The sequence below is a fragment of the Serinus canaria genome, chromosome 2 (genome assembly GCF_022539315.1).
Source record: "Serinus canaria isolate serCan28SL12 chromosome 2, serCan2020, whole genome shotgun sequence".
Lineage (NCBI taxonomy): Eukaryota > Metazoa > Chordata > Aves > Passeriformes > Fringillidae > Serinus > Serinus canaria.
The window spans coordinates 66,421,728-66,444,533 of record NC_066315.1 but is presented as its reverse complement, the minus strand read 5'-3'; the positions used below and the strand labels follow the sequence as shown (position 1 = coordinate 66,444,533).

The following is a 22,806-nucleotide window of genomic DNA, read 5'->3' as shown; positions in this document are numbered from 1 at the left end:
TCTGCAGAGGGAGGCTCAAGACCCCAGCACAGAATAACCAGCACTTTCTGTATGTCAAAGAGACACCATTTTTCATCACCCACTCTAGCAAAGCAAAAAAGGAAAAGGATGGAGAAATTGGATTGTTCAGTTGGGACATCTGTTGACTGCCAGACTGAAAAAAGGGGCCCCACCAGGACTTCCCAAAACCTGAGTACTGGAGTAGCCAGCATCAGGAAGGGAAGTGAGTAAAACCTGTACAAGGCACCAGCATCTTTGGATGTCATGGGTCAGCTGAGCCCTGCAGCTGAGGAGGAGCTGGAGCTGCATTAAAGTATTTGCTCCCTTTCATCCCCTTCCTTGGCAGTAATTAATGTGCAGGGGAGAGGCTGCACCCACACTGCAACAGCCAAAGGAGCCGTGAGGGAGATACTGGGATTTGGGCTCCAATCTGCTTAAAAAATAAAGGAATTGACTTAGATTCATGTCAGGGAGGAGCTGAATGTTCCATGAAAAATGGTCTGAGGTTGGCAAGGGGGAAGAGTGTGTATGAGGAAAGGTCTAACCTGTTAGTGGGATGGTTTGATCTGCATACACATCTGCACCCTAGGTTGGGTGGTGTCTGAGCTGGGGACGTGATGGGTCGCCTGGCTATGTGTGCTCTTCAGGCTGGAAGCACCACATCACTACAGTGATCCCTGGAGTCCTGGCTGTGCTCTGGAGTTCCTGGGTTTGGCCACCAGCCCCACACTGGAGCTACCCTCCTTGTCCATGCCCTCATGTGCACGATCAGGGAATGGGGGAAACAAACATCCAGGAGCATACTGTTGTCCCTGTCTGGAAATTGGTGATGCCAGTACCTGCAGATTTGCTGGCAGATCAGAGGATTTCCCTAGTCTTGGGCAATTAGTGCCATGCTGGATCACAGGATTAGAAAAACTGGAAACAACCCTAAAATGACAGGAGGTACAGCACAGCTGGGTTCCTGCTGGCATTTATTTACTGTTAGCCCTGCTAAGAGTATGTATGGTCAGTCTGTTCCTCTGGTTTTGGAGTAAGAACATTAACAGGAATAGTGGCTTGTTCGTGGAGCCCCTGCCAGAGCATAAAGCATCTCCTGCAGGTGCAGGGTCTTGCACTCAGCAAATTCAGACCTTTTGGCCTTTCTCAACACAGCCTCCATGGTGTCCTTCCTTGTCCCCTCAGCTGAGGATTGTGGTTTTGCAATGCACTTTCAGGGGATGCATTTTTAGGTGATTTAAACTTTTCTCACCAGTCCTGAAAGGATGATTTATGCCAAGTAAGCCCAAGGTGTTTCTCCCACAGGATGAGTTGGTGTCAGACACAGATGGTGTGTGTCCTTGGCCCTGTGACAAGTCAGGGACTCGCTTGTCCAGTGGTGTGCATGTATTTCTCAGGAAATCTCAGAGGACAGGAGGGGAAGGGAAGGGACAAGGGGAGAACAGCACAGGGAGGAGTGCTCTGGCACAGAATTATTTGGTGGTTTTAGGATTTGTCACCAGCTGCACCACTACAAAAGGTGCAGAAGCTGCAAGAGCACCATCTCTGTGGGCTGCCAGGCCTCATCAGTGGTTTCACCTGGGCAGGGAGGTCTATTTAAAACAAGGGGAGGGGCGACGGTTGGGCTGTGGGCGAGGGGACAGCTGTTTGTGTGCAACATCAAGTACTGTACTGTAAAAAGATGTTTGTGAGGCTGTTTTTCCAGAAGTATTCTTTTTTTAAAAAGGAGTCAGTTAGTAGCGGTGAGAAAAAGGGTGGAGAGGCAGAGGGCAGCTGGCCTGCTCAAAGGCAGCAGTGAAGACAGACTGCTGCATTCTGTGCTGTCACTGCACAGAATGGATCCCAAAAGATACAGGAGCATCTACCTCGCTGTTGTGGTATGCGAGTGTCACCTCAGGTAAGTGATGTGTAACCTGCACACATGTGCCACTGTCAATGGGCTGCCTGACACATGATAAGCTTGACCAAACTCTCTGGGGAGATGTAAACGTCCAGAGTATTGCCAGGTAAGGGCTCTGATGCCTTCATTCTGAGATGTGTCTGAAATCACCCTGAATAAGTGAAACTAAATGGAGTTGAGAAGCACCGTTGAGGCTTTTCAAAAATTCTAGTATTGCCTACTTTCATTTCTCAAGACCCTTCTCAGAATACTATTAAAAAATCCTCACAAAAAGGAAGCAGGAGTTTTTCATATATTAAACAGTAGTAAAATAGGAAGACTTTTCTGGCTCACACAACCTCACTGCGTAATGCAGTAGAAAATGTTGTAGCAATCCTCCCAACTAGTAGGAACTGAAAATAGCTTTCTCCTTTGCTGTGCTTGTTTATTTCTCCTGTGCCAGATCTGTCCCTTGTTTGGCAGGGAAAACTGCCAGGAGTGTATGAGGAAACTCTGGGCGATGGTGTTTGGAATAGGCTGTTGTGAAAGCACTTGAACTTCTCTAGAGCCTTTCAGCAGAGGGTTGTGAAGCAGTTTACGAACATCAGTTAATGGGAGGCTGTAAATAAGAGGAATCTGCTGGAGAAAAGGCTTTTCATCACCAAAGGCCGGATCTGTTTTCACAATCTCGGAGGCAGAGGTTAATGCGGTGAGGCCAGCGCCGCTGTGGGCTGACTTTCCGTCAGTCATTTTGAGCTGTAACCACACGGAGCACGGCCCTGCTGCTCGTAAAAACATGCCAAGGTTGGGACACAATGTCAGCCAGAGGGGTCGGTGGCTCCAGGACAGGGCCTGCCCCGAGCACTGGGGTATGAGGAATGGCAGAAATAAACGCTCCTGTGAACATGTGCACACAGGTCCATGGGCCCCTGCCCTCACACATGGAGCTGTATTTGGGTAACAAAAGCAATTGGTGTGTTGGCCTTTCCTCCTATCTCTTTTACCTGATCCTGCAGAGAATGACAGTCTAGGTTTGTTGTTTTCAATGAGCAGTACCTGACTTCCAAGGAATCTGCACCCAAAAGAAGTATTTGTACTTTAGTTGGGTGATGGCAGTGCTAGCTGTGAGATGCAGGCTTGCTTTGGCCAATATTCCTCCCAGGTTTTTGCAACTCAAGCTTTACTGCATGACCTGTGCTTGGTAAGGGCAAAACCTGGCTGTAAACAGAGACTGTAACCTTTATCCCTGCAGTTAAATTCTACCAAAGCCCAGCACTACTCGATGCATGGGGCTCCTGGGCAGCAGCTGGGGAGGAGGCAGCATGTGTACCTCCCATGTCCTGCTGCGTGCACTGCTGCTGAATGGGATCCAGCACTCCCACATTTGCACACTTTGCCAGAAAACTCCCTTTTTGGTGGCAGGACATTTAACACCATTTAATCTGCTGCCTTCAAGATGCCTGTATGACTGAAGTTTTACAGGCTCCAAGGTTCTGTGCATCAGGTCCACCATATTCCACAGCCCGAGAAAATCAAAGTATCAACCTGCCTGCATACACACAGGTCTGCACCACAGCACAGTGAGCCTGATCTTTGATCTTGTGTCTACATCCTTCTCTGTCACCTTCTTGGAGTTTATACCACAGAGGCTGCCTAGCACAGCTACCAAAGACCCAGAACTCACCAGAAAATGAGCTGGGGCTGTAGGTGAGGGAAAGGGAGGGATCTGGACAAGTGAGCAACCTAGAAACCTGTGGGAATCCATTTTGGAACAGGATGCAGAGCCACATGCTGCCTTTAATGCATTTGGTTATTACTTTTTATGAATGCACCTCTTTGACAGTTTTTAGCTTTTTCTGAACCTTAAGAGGCTCTTTAGCAGCTGCAAAACACCTGCTTAAAATTTAAAGTACTTAATTTGAAAAATACTTAATTAAAAATTGTAGCAGCTTCTCCACCAGTTCCTTCAGGCAGTGTTTTACTGAACTGCAGCTGAGGGATGTTTGTCAGCAGGTCCTTGGTGGCCTGTACTTATTCCCACTGCACTGCATCAGTGACTGCTGGCTCCATTCAATTCTATAAATTTGGCAGAATGGGAATAACAGGAGATGGTCCCTGGGGATTGCCAGTGAAAGGAAAGGAGTAACCACAAGGAGTGCTGCAGCTCACTAAAGGAACAGTAAATGACGTCCAGTGAGATAGGAGCAGGAGTTCAGCCTCAGGAGGACCTCAGGTCTTGCCCTGCATGAGCACAAAGAAAAGCTACTGAGTGATTGTTCTGGCTGCGTGACTGTGACTGATGCTTTGTACTTCACCCTTGGTGTACCTTTAGCTGGGGTGGTGGTAATGGAATGCTGCAGAGCTGCAATCTGCCAGGCCAATACAATGGTAGAAAGGAGATGGTCCCTGAGTTGTGCATTTTCTAAAATACAAACTAAATCTTGCTTCATTTTTTTCTTTGCTGTGGTGCCTAACAGCAAGATGTACTTCCTAGTTTCCAACTTGCTTTATAGCAGCAACAAGTTAGGATTAGTTGGGCAAAATGTCATTTCCAGCTGTGAGAAGTAATTCCACACTCTATGAATGAACCACTATTACAAACAACCAAGCATTAACAGGCTTAAATACAAGCTCTGAGGAAAATATGACACACTTCCAAATCAAATGTTTTAGGGTATTTGAACTTGCTTCTAAATATAACCTGCTATTTTGGTGGCAATGTTTGTCATACTGTGCTCAACAGTCATCAGATGCTATTTAAATTTTCTGGCTTTTCCTTTCCATTGGAAACCTGCAACAGGGCATTTCAACTGCCCTCCTTGCTGTGTAGACTCAAAGAAAACAGGGTGTTTGTTCATTCTTTCTTTCCCTCTTGAAAACTTATGGGTGGAAAACTTGCCAGCTGATACTGGATCAAATCCCCTCTCAGGGCAAGGTCCTGTCCCCTGCTTGCTTCTGCAGTGATGTGGATCCAGGCTCTGCCAAGGGAGCTCCTTCAGTGCTCTGAACAGCCTGGGCTCTTCGATTCAGCTTGCATGGAAAAGCTGAATGAGAACCTATCTGTGTCTGAATATGGTCAAGGTACACATGGGGTTTAAAGATCCAATTTCATTTAACTTCTAAAGAAAACTGGCTGTGGGGTAGAGGCAGTGTGTCACTATAAGCTCCACCCCTGCAATACCTTCAGCTGACCCTGTAGGTAGCCACAGCCCTGAAATTTTTTGGAATACCAGATATCAGCATTTACAACTTTTCTGAGTTCAAGCTTTACATTTGTCAGTTATTTGCTGAACAGCACAGAAAAGTGCAGTGCTCAGACTTATTTCAGTGGCCAGGATAAAGCATGGAATGATTTAGAAAGGCCAGACACAGTTGCTCTGACCCCTCCCTTTAGATCCTGCTCTTTGAGAAGGGGCTAAAGCACTCTTTGTGTTTGTCTGCTAGGAGAAGCAGCTGTCACAGGCTTGGGAGATCCCTCAGCTGGCAGATCTGGGAATTGCTGGCTGTAATAATTTCCATCTAGTGAACCTAGAACTCTATTTTACCTCCAGGGTTAATGCTCCACCACTGCAGCCTCATCTCTATGGAAAACACATGGTGTAGTTCCATCCAGGCCCAGCAGGGCAGGACTGAACCTCCTTTACTAGAACTTAGACTGTGGGGTCCTCTTGAAAATCTGCTCAGACCATGGTGAGACCAAGTGCATCAACTCCAAGCGTCCTCTTTGCTGTGTGAAAGAGACAGCTCTCAAGTGACAGATTCATTATGTGAATTTAGGCGGCACAGGGAAAACCCAGTTGTGATTTCCATGTAGGCTGAACAGATTGAGAGTGATGAGGAAAGGCAGGTTAAGTTTCAGCTTTGCCTTACCAGCTAAGGGACTGGAATGGTTTAATGCTGAAATTTTACTGCATCATGGTTAATATAAATTTATAACCAAGACCATTTACATGAGGGGACAGAAAAGACCTCATCTTGGTCTTGGTATCTGTTCTGAGCCAGCTATTGCAATCAATCTATCTTGATCTTTTCAGTGAAAGATGAGGCAGACTTCAAATTCTAGTCATTTTTATGTGTTCTGGGGCCTGAAAATACATCAACACATCTGCTTTTAGTTTTTCCCTCTTTTACCCACAGATATAGCTCACAAATACAGGAGACCCAGCATTCTTTATTTTTAAACCTTGGTTTTTGTTGGCTTTTTTTCCCCTACAAGCCTTACCTTCTTCTGTTTGGATGAAGAACACCTGCTGGAACTGCTATTCTCAGGCTTATTGCATGGAACGTGAGCATTTGCTTGGTCACACAACAGCGTGCACATGAAAACTGGAAGCATTTGGCCTTGTGCTGCAGCAATCTTTAAGCATCTTAACAGAGCCTTTTTATGCTGCCTATGGGTTAGCATGAGGTTATTCCTTCTAGAAATGTAGGGCACTATATGGATTGCTTTTAACCCATCAGAATCCAGGAATTTACTGAACATTTTCCCAGGGCCCTCCGTTAAAAGAATTCTAATCTTAATTATTAGTCCATTGTCCAAAACATCACAGAATACTTGCTCAATATCATTTACATTCCAATTACACATGTAGAAAGGCAGATTTTTAAGAATGGCATGTTTTCAACACTTTGCATATTTGCTACTACCGATTGCTTATCAAGGAAAAGGCCTTTTATTGGTGCCATACTCATGCTTTATTAAAAAAAAAAAAAAGCTACACAATGCTAAGAAAAAAAAAAATCAAGTATACTTTACAAAAAAACCTGCAGCTGTTTTCAAGAGATCTGATCTCACTTATAAATGCAAGTCAGCAGGTAAGAAATTAAATGATAATTTAACACTTCAGTTGCAGTACATCACCTGAACTTAATCATCCAAAACAATCAGTCATTCTTAAATTGACTGTTGATTGTAGCTACATAAACAATCATCTGCATCAACTGATTAGAAAAAATCCCTGGGAAAATTTAGAGATAAATGGAAAAATATCAGAAGAACGTTACTTAGCCCACCTATAAATTTTTGCAGAAACTAAGAGATCTTTCTGGCTTTGCTCTCCTCTGTATGTTAACTGCAACTCCTCTGCACACTTTAGAAATGTCAAAGTGTAAAGCTGCTAAATTCTGGTCAGTGGGGGGATTAAATCAGTACAGTATGGATCTATGTGTACAGTTGTCAACCATTTACACTAGTGCTGTGTCTTACTATCTCCATGGAAGTGTATTGTGCAAGTCCCAAATAACTTCAAAACACTCTTGAAACAGCCCTTATGTCACTCCTATGAGGTAGGTACTGTCCTTCCTTTGGAGAAGAAAAGAGAACAGACTCTCTACTGCTCAGTACATCAAGCACACTGAGAAACAGGACAACCAGCCTGCTTTAGTATTTGACTTCCCTGGATTCAGAGCTCTCACCTGCAACATTCTGTTTAGCACCATGCATTCTAGGAATAACCAGTAAATGATACTTTTGATTACACCTTTTCCAAGCTAAGGAAGACGTTCAGCATAAATGTTTTAGAACAAGCAGAAGCACCGCCACCTCTACTCTGTTCCATCCGGCTCCACAGCCTACACCTTAATCATTCTGTACATGGAGAATGAACTTCAATCCTTGAGTCTGAGTGCAGCCACTCTTCTTTCTCTGATTGAAGGATACTGGGGGAAAAAAATGAACTGCTGCCAGAAAGCAGACAGCATACAGAGGGCTACAAGTGTCACATGCAGTTCAAGGGTAGCCCAAATTAATACTTTTCTGCCTCTGTAGATGTGAACTCTAATGCTGGTTTTCCTACCCCAAGTGTAGAATTGTTAGGTCTTCACAATTTTTTGAGTAAGTTAAGGAGCTGTGAGAAAGGAATTCACAGAGGCCCTTCACTCTAAACTCATAGTTCATTTGCTCTCTAAAACCATTTTAGGATCTTTTACTAATAAAGAAACCCTAGCCCACAGCTTCTTGCACAGTTGTCATTCTTCTCAGCGCCCCCCAAGCTGTGTGGCAGTGTAGCAAGCTGGCTGAGAACTGGTAAGAATGCCGGATTATAGAGATGCTTGTGCTGCCAAATGGAAATGGGTGGCATAGACAGGCAGAATTGCTGCTGTCTCATCTTTAAGTAGCAAAACTACATCCTACTCAGCTGAGAATAATAATTATATCCAGCAACATACTTGTGACACTAAGCTATCCCTGTTTAAAAATAGCGTATAAAATTCAAGTACCAAAAGAAAAGTTTATAACTAATAGGATAAAGCAACAACTCTGTGTCCCCAATTTAAAAAACTGAGCGTAATAGACTGGCTTATTCACTAGAAATAATACTAGAGATGCCAAAGTTCAGTTATCACTGCATGCTGGAATGTTACTGCTAAATTTCAACTACAGCAAATTAACGAGAAACAAGTAATTAAAAAATGTTAATGACATTCATCATGAGCAGCAGTGGTCTACTGGCCCCTGTTCTTATGAACTGCTTCTGGCTAAGGAAGTCACTATGAACCATCTACAGTGAATGCCAAGTTGTATCATCAGAAAACCAGCCTTGGTACACCTGGGCTTTCCCACTGCTGGTTCCAGTGCACGCTGCCTCCTCTCTTCTTTCATGCTTAAGCATTTGGAAGTCAGCCACTGACTAAAGCAAAGAGAGCTCAGCTTTCAAATACTTCTTATTTGTAGAAATAAAACTAGGATATTACAAATTAATATCCTTTGTTCTGATCCTTTGCCTTTTTTCCTGGCATACCACTGTATCATCACAACCCCCTCAAAGAGTACCTTTAAATCTCAGGAAGAATTAAGCCTATACAGTTCAGGATGACCTGTTACCAGAAGGTGAAAAAAGCCCCTCTCAATGCCAGGTTAGAGAAACAATCCAAGAGAGGGAACATCCAAGTCCAGTGCATCATGTGCTGCAATCACTATGGGGCTTTAGCATAGGAAGCATTTAATCCATAAACACTCTGTTGAATCAATGCAAACTGGAATACAAGCCTGCAAACATACCACAGAACCAGTCAGATTATATCACTAAAGGCAAATAAAGCTGTTCCACACAATTCGAGTGGAGATAACCCTTATGAGGGCAGCATTCAACTGTTTCCTAAATTATCTGAATGACAATTAAGCAACCTTAACTGCAAAGAATATTCTGCCCTGCCTGGACTAGCTGTATTTTCAGGAAGTTGAACAAAGAATCTTCTCCATAGCAGTATGAGTCAATAACACAGTTCATTCTGGCCAAGCGTGTAACAAAATAGTGCCAGCACAGGTAGATTCAGAGCCTATATGCTTCAAACACACTGTGGTGGGATTTGGAGGGATCACTCAGCATTCACTGGCTTAGAAGTTCAGTCCCTGAAGACCAAGTGTGGAACTAAAAGGGCATTTTCACAGGTGGGATGAGAAAAGGGAGGAAAAGAAGACAGAGGCCTCAAATCTATGCCTCTTCCCAGACTCAACAAGCCTTCAGATAACATTCAGAATCAGGAAGAGAGGCAGCTGAGATGTAAACAGTTCAGGCCTTGCCCAAGCAAACTGATGTTCTGCAAACTGGCTCTCTTCCTGTCAGTCAATTCCTGAACACAGTGGATGTGGATCAATTCCTCAGTACCTGGTAATCATGTAAGCCACAAAAGGAAATCTTGCTTTGATTTTGCACACAGCTTTTCTGCTTGACTACTGAACCAACAGGCAACTAGTGATAAATATACATCTGTGTTACTAGTTAAGAAAGACTAGGTGAAAAAACCTCAGACCAATGTAATGACCAGTGTAAAGATGTCTCAGATTTAAAAACTGTAAATGGTGAATTAAATAGTTCGCCAATAAAAATAATTATTTGAATCTGTTTTTCAAATTCAGTTTCAAGTGTGTACAGCAAATCCTTGTAAAGCTTTAAAGAAATAAATTGGCGTTTTGATACATATGACATTCTAGTTTTTAAGAGAGAGAACCAAGAACTCACTGAAAAGTTGTTCTGGCTTATTCAACAGTTTTTTGAGTAAACATTGCAGAACTACCACTATAATCTGAATACCTAAGATGCTGGCACAATTCAATAACTAACAATTTAACAAATTGGGTATAAAAAAGAAATTTATGTAGTAATACCAATTCAGCACACAAATTCCATGCTTCACAAGTTCTGCTGCTGTGCAGGAGTCTTCCTAACATCTATGCAGCTAAGTCCAGATTTTTAGGTCACTGCATGCCCAGATCAAAACAGCAGCAAAATATCTACCACTACAAGCAGCTATACCCAATTGTGCCTTTAGAATGAATACTATGCAGAAGTTGAGATGATCAGTGCCTGGCCACTGGCAGGACCACACACACAAACTTCAGTGTGCGCACCTTGTAAAGAGTAACATTACTGACTGAATGAGAACAATTGCATTCAGGTTCTGATACAGATATGATACAATCGAGACAGATTAAAGTCACCAGACATTCAAATTAGGGAGAGGAGAGAAATCCTTCAATGACAATGTACAGATGACAAGCCAGCATTACAAAGAACTCTAAAGGCACATTTCAGGTAACACGTTTCTGTTAAGATCAACCGCTTACACACGCAGGCACAAATCTTAATGGCTACCTCCCCTGACCCCCAACAATTAAAAAAAAAAAATTAAAAGAGAAGTGCATTTTCAGTAATATTAACACCATTCAGTTAATCTGTTCAGTCCACATGTTTAGCAGTATTTTCCTTATGGTGGTATGGGTTCTCTGCACTACTCCAATCCAAAAAAAACCAAACAGGCAGAATTAGTAAAGGTTCAACTGTTGCACTAGTTAACATTACTCATCAGAGCCCACTGGTCTCTTCTGTGCCCTCTTGTAGGGCAACCTCCTCGGTGAAGCTTTATCTAGATTAAAAAAAAAAAAAAAAAAAAGGGAAAAAAGATAGTTGCATCAATTGCAATTGTTACATGAGCATGTATTTTTCTCTTCCCAAACACAAGACAAGCTGCCCTTCTAGTGCAATGCATCACCACAGAGAAGACATTTCAAACAACTTGTTAAAGCTTTTTAACTACCAGCACCGTAAGTAGAATAACAAAAAAATACATTTCCATTCTGTAACATGCAACAACAGGGTAAGGTTTGTTCTATTTGTCAGTTACTAAAATGCAAAAAAACCTAAACCCAAAAAAACCTTCTCATCCCTATGTGAAACTCCAGGCTTTGGTGCTTAGAAAATTTTCATGTTCAGTAATTACACTTTTAGAAAGTTAAATGAATTATTTTGATGGCCACTGCCTTGAGTTTACATGGCTGAAGAAAGTAAGATTGACTCTTCTTTAGGCAGCTATGTCTTGCATGTAATATTTCCACATTCATACAACCAACAGCAGAAGAAAACTGTTGTGGAAAACTGCAGTTCTCCAGGAAGCATCCACATTGACTGGATGACCTTTAAGGCCCCTTCTCAACCAAACCATCCTATGGTTCTATGATTATTGCAGAGAATACTTTCAATAACCTTCTATACTTTGCATGAAGTGCTGAAGTGATTGCTAAGTGCATCTGCTGAATAATTTTCTTAAACAGAATCTCCAATCTCCAATAGCCTCCCTGCTTAAAATATGTGCACACACAAGGAGCAGCCATCATGCCCTTACAGAGCAATCAATACAGTAGTTTTAATAATAAAAAAGTCAAGAATATCTAAGATATTGAAGGTCATTATTTTAAAGAATTCTAGTGTAGTGTTCTAATTGAAGCTAATCTGGAGCTGAGAAAACCACAATTAAAAGCAGCCATTCATTTTTCCTAAACTTCAAGTGTTCAGATATGAATACTTATCTGGTTTAAGAAAAGGATGGTGGTGGGGCCCAAACATGACTAGAATTTGAACCCTTTTAAAGACAGCTTGCCCTTGAGCAAAAAGCAGCATTTAGACCTTCAGTTTTTCTTGCTAGATGGAGGCTTTTCAAATTCCTGTGTCTGGGTTTTATACTATTCTAGTGTCTAATAGAAGAAAGTGTACAAGAAAGCTTTTATCATCACAAGCAAAGCACTAGTCTTTAAATCTGTGTGGTGTAAGTACTCTTAAAAAGGGTAAAGGAATTTAAAAAGTGCAAGGTCATCAACTCCTGACACAACTTCATATCACAGCTAAGGCCTCTAGCCCTTCTGCACCAAATGAAGCTCAGAATATGCTTATTTGATCAAAACAGCAGTGCCTGCTAGTAAGGGTAGCTCCTGCAAAGGGTTTTTGAACTCTCTGCATCTCATGTAGGATGCACTTCACTGAGGCTTTCTCAGCTCACAGCAGTGACTGCCACTGATGGCAGGAGTTTATCAGCCTGATACACCAAGGCAAGTGGGGAAACAAGATACACATCTGCCTTTTAGAAAAAGAGTTCTGGGAACCGTGACAGAAGACAACAATACTTCATCAATATTCTACTGAAACTATGTTCCTACAATATGACCAGAAATATATCCACAAAATACACGAAAACATAAATTTAGAAGTATATAAAATGTATGCCATTGCATGCATCTCTTCTGCATCTTTCACTGCTCATGTTACACCACCAGTCACAGCATGCAGGAAGCTGTACTTCTATCCATGCCTAATTATTACATGGACAACACACTAAGCACTTTTCAGCCCACAAAGAGTCTGTCTCACCTCTTCTACTTTGCACTGAAGCCATGGGAAAGCAAAAGAGAAGAAAGAGTAAGAGAAGTTAGAAATATCCACAGCCTAAAGAAATCAGATATTGGGTTTAGTGTTGGCATTTCAGGTATCAAGTAGAACTTTTGGATTTGTGAAGGACATCAATAACAAGTATTTATGTGACTTTAGTTAAAACACACTTCTAATGCTTACTTAAGACTTTGGTCTATAGGTAAACTTCCAAGCAACTTACAGAAACTCTGAGATGACATCTACACTCTCCTATTTAAATCATCTTTGCAATCCAGGTTTTGGGGAGAGATCTTACACTGCTGAAAAATATTCTACAGAACAAATCGTAAAAGTCACCAGTAGTCATTATCTTATCAGCCAATAAAGTTTGTTCTATAAGGAATGGGCTGCTAAAGTAATAATCTCATCCTTACATACAGTGCTTGAGACAATTTGTTATTCTCTAGAAAATACATGCTGTTCTAAGAAATTGGTGTCAGCTACTTAGTCACAATTAATTGGCCAAGTTAAGTTTGTTATGGTCTAGTTTGTGAAAGGCAGACTACTTACTTATTTGATTTAAAGTTTCTTGGGGAATCCAGCTCATATCAACATCATTCTGATTTGATGTTCCCATCTCTACTTTCTGTACCGGTCTTTTCCTCTGAAAATTCAAGAAAGAAGAAAGATTTTTCTTTTAAGTAAGACTTGGATAGGACAAGTATTAGAAATTACTAAAAAAGCTATATATAGTGAATTACAATTATTTCACTAAGGTACAAACTTAAGGCTAGTCAATGCACAGAGCTGTCTTTCCCATTAGCAATTTATTTCCCTAAGCTTTTTTTACCACTTCTAACACCTCACAACACTTATTCCACATTAAGGCACCAAGATTTCATGCACACCTGGGCAAATTCATGACACATTTTGCTGATGATCAGTCAAACTTTGTGACAACAAGTTTTACTTTGCTTTCTCAGATTAGCACAATATTCTCACATGTGATCTGACCTTGCAAAATAATCAACATTATGGCAAAGCTTTGCTAAGAACCAAATAAAGGACTGACAGCTGTTTTCCCCTGAAGTCTGACCTGGATTAGACTAATAGGCAGAAATAGAGAGCATGAGGAAAGGAAGTACTGGATCAGTAGACACAGACACCCAGTGATTACAAGATATTCCAATTCAGCCACTTCAGTGTGGAGCCAAAGGTCAGACCCAAAGGGCACGAGGCTCAGCAATCAAAGTATCTTCCATTAGGAACATTTTTTTAGAATGTTCTAGTTTCCCCAGTAACCTCTAAGCTTCTAAAAATAAATCTTGCACCTTTACCATCATATGCCAGAAGCAATCACTGAATTGCTTTCTTTTCACATCAGAAAGATTTTGTATTAACAAGTACACAGACAAACACACTACCCACCTTCCTAGACTCTAGCAACTGATGTAGGCCAACAATGACCAGCAGACCAAGTCCAGCAAGGAACATGTACATGAAGATCCTTTAAAAAAGTTTAAGAAACAATGTATTAACTAAAAATGTCAAGTTTTGAAGACAGCTTATGAAGAGGCATAGAATTTAAGCCTAACTTAGGCCACAAATCCACTGAAACTTTCCCAAGAACTTCTGTAGGAGGCAAGTGGGGAAAATACCCAAGGAATCTGAAACTAAAATTCCAACAACTATAACGTAATTATTCTGACTTGGATTTTAGAAACCGTAATCAGAAGTATAATTCTGAACAATAGAGCATTTGAAAAAATGCTGTATAAACTAGAAAAATGTTAAAAAAAATAAATACTGAAATTTAGTAACTTCAATAATTCTTTTGCACTATCACGAAGTTTCAAGATATTGGGTCACAGGCAATATTTAGGTCTGAGACAGCTTTCATCACTTATAAAACCCTTGAAAGTCTATTATATGCTTTTAGCATGCCATTGCAAAGCAAGTACTGCTAGGACATTATTAATTTGCAACTGAGCTTTGAAAGACTTTGCTTATCTTGCTTTGTGTTCCACTGTTAGAATTCTACCTATAAAATCAATTTTCTTAATCTGTGCATTCTGGGTTGGTTTGAAGAATTTTATCTGAAGTACCTGCTGATACTTAGCAAGAAGTAAACCTAAGTTATAGCTAAAATTGATTTGGGGATTAAGGAATTTACAGGTAAAGAACTTATTCCAAGCTGAACATCTGAACTCTCATTTATGATAAAGGAAATTATGGAGTTAAACTGAAGAAGATACTTAATTTCAATACCTGTTATAGGGCAATTATCTTTTAACAGGACATTCACACAAACCGATTCTAGTATATGAATTGTTTTGAGAGCTCCTTTTTCGGAGCATCACGCATTTTCATGCGACCAACTGTTCTTTCATTTATATCATTGTATTTGAGAATTACAAATGAATGCAACAGCTATTTCTTTTGGATGACCTTTTTTAAAAGGAAGCATGCTCAACAGGCAATTTGTACCTGTGGCAAGACAGTTCACATATTCAGCATTGTCTACAAGTATTTCTGAAGACTGACTTTTTTAACACACAGCTTCACTTAAAATTCCATTCCAGGGCTACAATATCTAATAGCATTTTAGCACAGCATATGCTTGAAAGATATTTGGTGTGTCAGATCTACCTAAGTCTGAAAAAAATCACTCTTGAAAGATGCTACAGCCAGGGGTTAGAGGAACTCAGACATTCTTTGCTGTGCTATTTGGTACTCCAAATAAGTCTTTTAGTTTATGTAAACTTAGATTACACTGCAGTGTTCCAGAAGAAAGCGATCCCAGTCCTGACAGCAGGACCCACAGCCTGATACTATGGACTCTCTGCATCTTTTAACTCTTAGGAAAAAGCACAGTAGCATAACAGAAGCTTAAAGCTTTGAATTGCTGTGTAGCTGAATAACATCAGGTCCTATTCCAGGCTTACGCCCTATGAGCTAAAGCACACCTGTCAACTTCTCACTGACACAGTACCAGTCCTGAAGATTCCCACTAATAATAGAGATCTTAATTTTGGGAAAAGTTTGTGTTTACAGTCTGTCAAATGCTGCTACACCATACACAAAACACAGCAGACCGAACACTCAATAAAATGACAATATAAGAACTATTTTCAATGGCACCACCAATAACCTGTTCTACCAGTGCACCAACTAAACCAGGATCTCCAGTCTCCTTACGTTTCTCCATCCAGCCCATCTTCTTTTTCAATAATTGTAACAGTTTGATTGAAGACAGCATCCTGAAAAATGTTGCCCTAGAACAAAGTTTGCACATAACATTTTAAATTTATTTCTTTAACACATATACAAACATTTACCTTTTTCCATGTTCTTAGAGAAATTCTAGAAAGCAGCAACTCCTGCACAAGACTTTCTTAAGGTTGCAAGTTATGCTAGTTTCACTCAACCCATAAAGGCACAAATGTTTTGTTGCCCTCTACAGTTCTAAGACACCCCAGCTTCCACTGCTGATACAACTTTAGGTGCATGTAGGCAATCACTTGTTATGCTTAGGTATCCACTGATTTGCTTAAATACTACAAGAGGCATTCACTCTCTTGAGAGATACTTGACTGAGTAGTTCCTTCCTGACACCTCCAGAAGAATTAGAAAGACTCAAATGAATTGGAACATCAGGCTTACACTTGCATCTCTGTAGTTGAGATTGATAACCAGACCAAAAGGACGACCCCCCATAGGCTCAGCAGGGATGAAGGAGTACTCGAATGTGGCTTGTCTCTGTGGTGGAACTACTGTGTTCAGAGAGAGAGCTGTGAAGTTCTGGATGTAAAACTGGTAGTCTTGAGGGTACCGGAAAGAAGCATCGAGAGACTCGACAATGAAATCCTCTGTACCCTTATTGGTGAAGCCCACCAGAAATTTTACAATGTTGTTTGCTGGAAAGTCTGAAACACAAAAAAAAAAAAAAAAAAATCAAGCATGAGAAACCTCATACACCACACACAGCCAGTTCTAAACAGAGAGCATCTAGAACAGATTCTGTGATTTCACTGTTTTAGGAAACACTGATGTAGTCTAAGCAACAGTAAAGAGAATGGTGGATTAGCAGAGGACTCTTACCTTCACCTTTCACAAATAAAATGGTTGTATCAGCACTGGGTGAGGCTTTAGGTTCTCCTGACAAGTCTTCTTCCTCTTTTTCTTCTGTCTAAGACAAGAGACTTTTTTGAAAAATCCTATAATGAACAGTGAAGCAAAAACCATGCTTGGTTCATGACAATCCCACTTGTCAAAGCATGCAACAGTGGTAAGTATTTGTACCAAATCCTGCTCTTGCAGGATTAGCACCACAGTCTGTTCTCCCTCTAGATTTGCTGAGCATCCCTTTCAGCATTTATCTTTCGACTTGTTATATTTGACACAGTGACTAATCTGAACCACATTTAGCTCTATTGAAGGGTTTGGAATCAAAAAGCATCAGTAGTGCTTCTGTTTGGGGACAGAAGGAAAAGAATAGAATCTAAATGTTAAGTGTTCACATCTAAGCTATTTCCAGTTAGAAAACAAGCATTTCAAAATAAAGACAGTCATAAAACAAATTAGTTACTTTCACTAAAGAGTGTTTATGGCAGCTTTCTATTCAGTTTTAATTAGTTAAGTGTTATGTATGCCTGGAAATGGTTAGGCTCTTAGAACTACGTAAGTCCATAGACTCACTTGTTCAAGTTCACCTTGTGATGAATCACTTTTTAATTTGACAAATGCAAGCATTAAGGGTTTGTTTTCCACTTGGGAATCATGGTATCATCACTGTCCCCACTAAACAAAAACAAAGCCGACGCAGTATTGAACAGTCTCAGCTAAGTGCTGAGAAGTCAGCTGGATCATTTGATTTCAGTGCTTAAACAACCTCCTGAAGCAGTGGAAATCCTGCTGGATCAGTCATACACATACCATGAACTAGGGAACCAGAGCTGAGCATGTAGCATCTTGATTTTAAGACACCATGAAAAACCCTTTTATTTGAGTGACAAATAAAAGAAACTGCCTAAAAAGCACCTTGTTTTGTACCTGAGTAAAAAATAACTAAAAGGAAATTACATCCAAAAGTTTATTTAATAATATTCTGTCAATGTTGACATAGTATACCTTCTACAACTTAGCAAAGCTGGTCAACCATAAGCTCACCAACTTAATAGCAGCAGTAAAATCTCTTAGAATGAAGTAACACTTCATGAAATCTGCATTTTTGTTATGCATCTTCTCCTACTAATGTCCATCAGAGATTTGAAAGAATTTTGCACCACTCTAAGCACTCTGTCTAGCAAGCCTAACACTCAACTGCTATAAGCAGATCACAAAACTATGTAAAGCATTTCACTTTTCTGGCTAATTTTTTAAATTTATGCTGTAAACTAAGTTAGCTGTATTTTTTTAACAAGGGTTTTAGAATTCATTCTGAGCTTAACTAAGAACTTTGTCGCTCTTAGAAATCATTATCAAAGAAGTCAGAATTAAGTAGTTCTATCCCCCAATGTTCTTCTCAGTTTACTGAGGTGCTGCTTCACATAGAAAAGGACTACAGAGGGCTCCTATGAGAATGTGGTTCTCTTACGTGGTAGTTTGTGGGTTTTTTTGGTTTTTTGTGTTTTGGTTTTTTTTTTTTTTTTTTTTGTGGCCTACAGTTTTGATAGTCAGAAATCAGTTTGTCCCCATGTGGCTTTTCAACTGGTAATTCAGAAACAAAAGATAAATCCTTCTGACACTTCAAACGGAACACAAGCTAATCAGATACATGGAAATAGCCACCTGAAAAAAGCAATGTAAGAAAATTCAATTTTTTAGTTATCCAGCTTCAAGCACTTCTGGTCTAATTCATTCTTTTGAAGGAACATTCATGTACAATTACCAAGTCTGTTGGCTCATCTTCTTCAACTTCAGCTTCATCATCCTCATCTTCAACTATAGTATCTTCCACAGCTTCCTCATCTTCTGTAGCATCTTGAGCTGCAACTAATAAACCTGCCAAAACAAAATGCAAATACAAGAAAGTCTTTTAAAGGTCTAGTTAATCAACACAAAACTGATGTTTAAGTACAACTCTCAAACTAATGTTTGAGGAACTTCTTAAAAACCTGCCAAATACAGTGTCTTGAAGCCTCAGTTGCAAAAAAACCTATTCTAATGATGCCTGTGTTGATCTTTCAGCCTTATTCCTTTGCTAAAAACTCTCTCATTTACTAATTTATCCATCACTAAGTTCAAAACCAAAAATTTACAGCTGGATGACAAAAAGTTCAGCATTCACACAGCAAATGCCTAAATTTGAAGGCAACCAAGTTACATTAGGTATGTGAAAATAATTCAATGTTACAATTACAAAAGTGAAAAGAAGACATTCCTTTGACAGAAAATTAATTTGTAACTTAAGACTAGCAAGTCTAACAAGTTATTAGCACACTGGTAACAGAACACTTTGAAAGGTACCTTAAGAGTTACTTTGTTTTTTTTTTTTTTTTTGGGTACTTATTTTCATCCAAGTTTTAAAACCTAAAGAATTTTTTACTACAATCTCCTCAACATCATGTATAGCCATATATCCAAAAGAACCACAGCACCAGTCAGAAAAGAAACATGACCTAGAGCAAGGCTCCAAGACAAGTGCAATCTAATAGTCTATTGCCTCTCTGCTTTCGTGGAGCCAAGCCTCAAACACTCAAACACTGGGCAAATATGATTAATAAAAATACTGGCCATGGGACAAACTTCTGTCTGTTTGCAGTTCAGAGCACATGCAAGCAAGGCTGAGATCTAAAGCATGTGGACAAAACAACAGGTTTGGGGGTTTTTTTAACAAACGTAAAATTTTCTGAATATGAAAGAGTAGAAATGAATGGACTGATTTACATATGTCTGAAAAAAGACCTAGCTGCTATAAATGTAAATTTTAAAATAAATATTTAAAAATTTTAATGGGAAATAGGAATCCTTGAGCAGGACAAGTGTATCCAAGGACTTAAGAATTGCCAGTCAGTGCTAGAGAGAGCAAACCCAACCACTCCTCTCAAGCATCTTTAGAAGGCACGCTCAAAGACCATGTGCAATACTTAACCTAATCCTTAACTACAGTGATTTTATTTGATGTTTTAAACTCTTAAGTGTGGAAAAATTTCAATTTCTACAAAAATTCTTACAAATAAAGATGGAGGGTTTAAAATTAAAAATGAACAGCATACAGATAGGCTGCGGACAGCCTTGGCCATCTGCTGCCCAGCATACCCTCAGACCCCTTACGGTGTTTTCGATGGATGTCAGAGGGGCTGATGATGTGGCAATAGCGGGAGAGCTCTGCGAAAGGACTCGCACAAGGCGTGAGCTGCAGCCCACTGCAGGAGCTGGGCGAAAAGCCTTCCCAAACTTAGTAGTAGGGAGGCAATTTCCAGATCGTGAATCAGATAACGCCACAGCGTAAACAGAGATTAGCGCTCCTCGGTGTCGCCAAGGACACTCGGGGGGTGGCGGCAGACGAGGTGGGAAGGCAGGGTGGCAGCCAGCGCATCTGCTAGAGAATGTGGGAACCAGCACCGCGGGCGAGCGGGGAGAAGGACAAACCCGCTGCCGCCGCCTCAGGAGGGGCTCGCCAGCTCTCGCGGGCCGCTGTCACGGCCCGGTGCCCGCAGGGCCCTGCCCGACACCGCGGGTGGCCGCGCCGGGAGGGGCCGGAGCGCGGCCCTGCACCCTCCAGGCGCCTCGGACGGGGCCGGGCCCCGCGGGCACCGCAGCCCCGGCAGCGGCGGCCGCCACGTGCGCGGGCGGCCGGGGCGATGAATGAGCGGAGCCGCCGCCGCCGCCTCTCGGCGCAGCCTCCGCAGGCCCGGCCGGAGCGGCTCCCCCTCCCCGCAGCGCCACGGAGATTGCCCCACGCACCCACACACACCCACCAGCCCCGCTCCCTGGCAGTGACGGCCGCCCGCCCTTACCTGGGCCGCCGCGGGCGCCCCCGAGCAGCAGCGCGGCGGGGAAGACGAGCAGGGCCAACAGCAGCAGCTGCGACAGGCGACTCATGGCGATGATGAGGATGGCGGCGACCCGAGCCCTCCCGCGCACCCTGTCCCGGCGCTGCCTGCCGCGGCGGGATGTCTAAATGGCGGCGGCGGCGGGCGCTGGAGCTGGAGCGGCAGCTGGAGCCGCCTCCCCCCGCTCCTCCATCCGGGGCCGTGCCCGCCCCGCTCCGCCTCCGTGGACGTGGCTCGGCCGGGCAGGAGGCGCGGCGGCCACGTGAGCGCCCGGCGGGGGCGGCGCTTCCTGCGCTGCAGGCGCGGCGTCCCGCTCCCGGGAAGGGCCGAGCCTCCCGGGCCGGGAGCCTTTGGACAGCGCTCCCGGGAAGGGCCGGCGGCACCGAGCCTCCCGGGCCGGGAGCCTTTGGACAGGGCTCCCGGCACGTCGGGCGGTCCGTGGTCCTGCGCGACGCCAGGGGTTGGACTTCCACGGTTCTCGTGCAAAATGTGGAATTTGAGGATGTAATCTGCCAAACACCAGCCAACAAGCAAGCTTCGTATGACGTCCGGGTGTTAAAAAGATAAATTACTTGTCTGCAGAAGTGACTTATTGAGGTTGAGGCCTTGGCACGCTACAGTATTCTCAGACCTGGGCAGAGCCTGGAAAGAAGAATGTAGCAATAATAGGAGACACAAAGAATGCAGAATTTACAGGCCGCAAGGACATTTGGCAGAACTCTCAAGATAAGGACGAAACTTAATAAACACAGTAACTGTGCTGAATTACCTCTGTGTGCATAAAAGGCAATTCCGGCACATGGAGATCACAGTCACCGACTCTCAGACGTCCGACCCCAGAAACCCCCTGACTCCTAAGCAAAGACTGAGCATGTGGATTAATTAGCATGAGAAGTGAGAGATCATTAACTAATAAAATGTAGAATATGACTTAATGAGAGAAATATGTAACTTGTAGATAATGAACGTTAATGCCTTTGTTTGCTAAAATGTATAATGTAGTGAAAATGTAAATGTAATGAAAATGTAAATGTGTAATGTAAATGTTAATGTGTAATGTAAAATGTAGTGAAAAGTTTTGATAGGTGGTGTGGTTGACTTGTGGAATACCACTGAGCAGCCAGGCTGGTGCAACTCTGGAAAAAATTATCAATGTCTCTCTTGAGTGTGAAATTATTGGCTTATTGCACACCAGGTAACAAGTCCAGTTTTTTCTGGACAATAGTGGATCCCTTCCAACTCAGAATATTCTGTGATTCTGTGGGAAGTAGGCCAACATACCCTCTGGAAAGACCAAAGATAAAGCACACTACTGACACAAAGATGCTACTGAATCTCATAATTCCATGTTGCTCTAGAACAGCTGGTTCTGAGTCATATAGTTGCTGGTTTAATTGAAAGTTTCCCAAAGCATGATAGGCAGTGAGTATGATACTGATACATTGCCTTTATCTCGGTAGACCTTTTGTTAAATGCAATGCAAGGGATATTAAAAAGGGAGAGCTTTCCTAAACCCTACAATCAAAACATTCAATGAAAATAAAAATGCCAAGGCCCAAACCAGCCTCCCTCCATGCTTTCTCTTTTCTCCCACAGTTTATTCAGCAATTTGCATACAGGGTAAAATGAAACAAGAGTAGTGCTAAGATACATTCTATATTTGAGGTAACTTTAATTTGTCATTTGGGCATATGCAGCTTGCAGTCATGATAATGGTAAATGCAGTCTTGAGGCTTTCATTTTTCAATTTCACTCATTTGATTTTGAACCTGCTAATTACACTAAAAAAAATCAGAAGTAACATTTCTAGCGCAGCTTAATGTTATTTTAACATGCGGACAATGTTACTGAAATGCTGTTAAGTATTGACTGAAAGTGACATGTAAATATGAACACTGGAAAGCATTCATTGCTACTGGTAAAATTATTTCTAGTCAGATTATATCCACTCAATCGTAAAATATTACCTTTTCTGTAAAGATCTTTCTCCAGGTGGTGATGTCTTTAACCTAGTCGTGGTTTGATTGTTTTGGAGGAGGTTTTTTTTTTGGGGGGGGGGGGTGGGAAGAAGCTAGTTATTTTTTCTTCAGGAAAGTAAATACTGGTGTGCTGTAGGAGCTTTCCTATATAGCCCTGCCAGATCTGAAGCACTTTGTGTCTTCTACACAGTAACTATGTACTTCAAGTGCTGCTTTTCCATCTGAGTTAACTGTTACTGGTGTTTCTCATTAATTAACCTGTGTGTTGCCCTTACTGAGTTTGTATGTTGTGGAAGCCCAGAATGGTGTTA

At 41.9% G+C, this 22,806-nt stretch overlaps 1 protein-coding gene across 1 annotated transcript; it reads right to left on the bottom strand.

Moving 5' to 3' along the window:
* Window positions 1–6,030: 6,030 nt before the first annotated feature.
* SSR1 (signal sequence receptor subunit 1) lies at window positions 6,031–20,702 on the bottom strand. Its single transcript, XM_050971406.1, has 8 exons — window positions 20,481–20,702; window positions 18,410–18,522; window positions 16,621–16,708; window positions 16,183–16,445; window positions 15,718–15,794; window positions 13,948–14,026; window positions 13,090–13,183; window positions 6,031–10,744 (listed from the first exon to the last, which is right to left on the bottom strand). The coding sequence occupies exons 1-8, from the start codon at window positions 20,563–20,565 to the stop codon at window positions 10,677–10,679; spliced, it is 867 nt and encodes a 288-aa protein (XP_050827363.1). The 5' UTR covers window positions 20,566–20,702; the 3' UTR covers window positions 6,031–10,676.
* Between the last annotated feature and the right edge of the window lie 2,104 nt (window positions 20,703–22,806).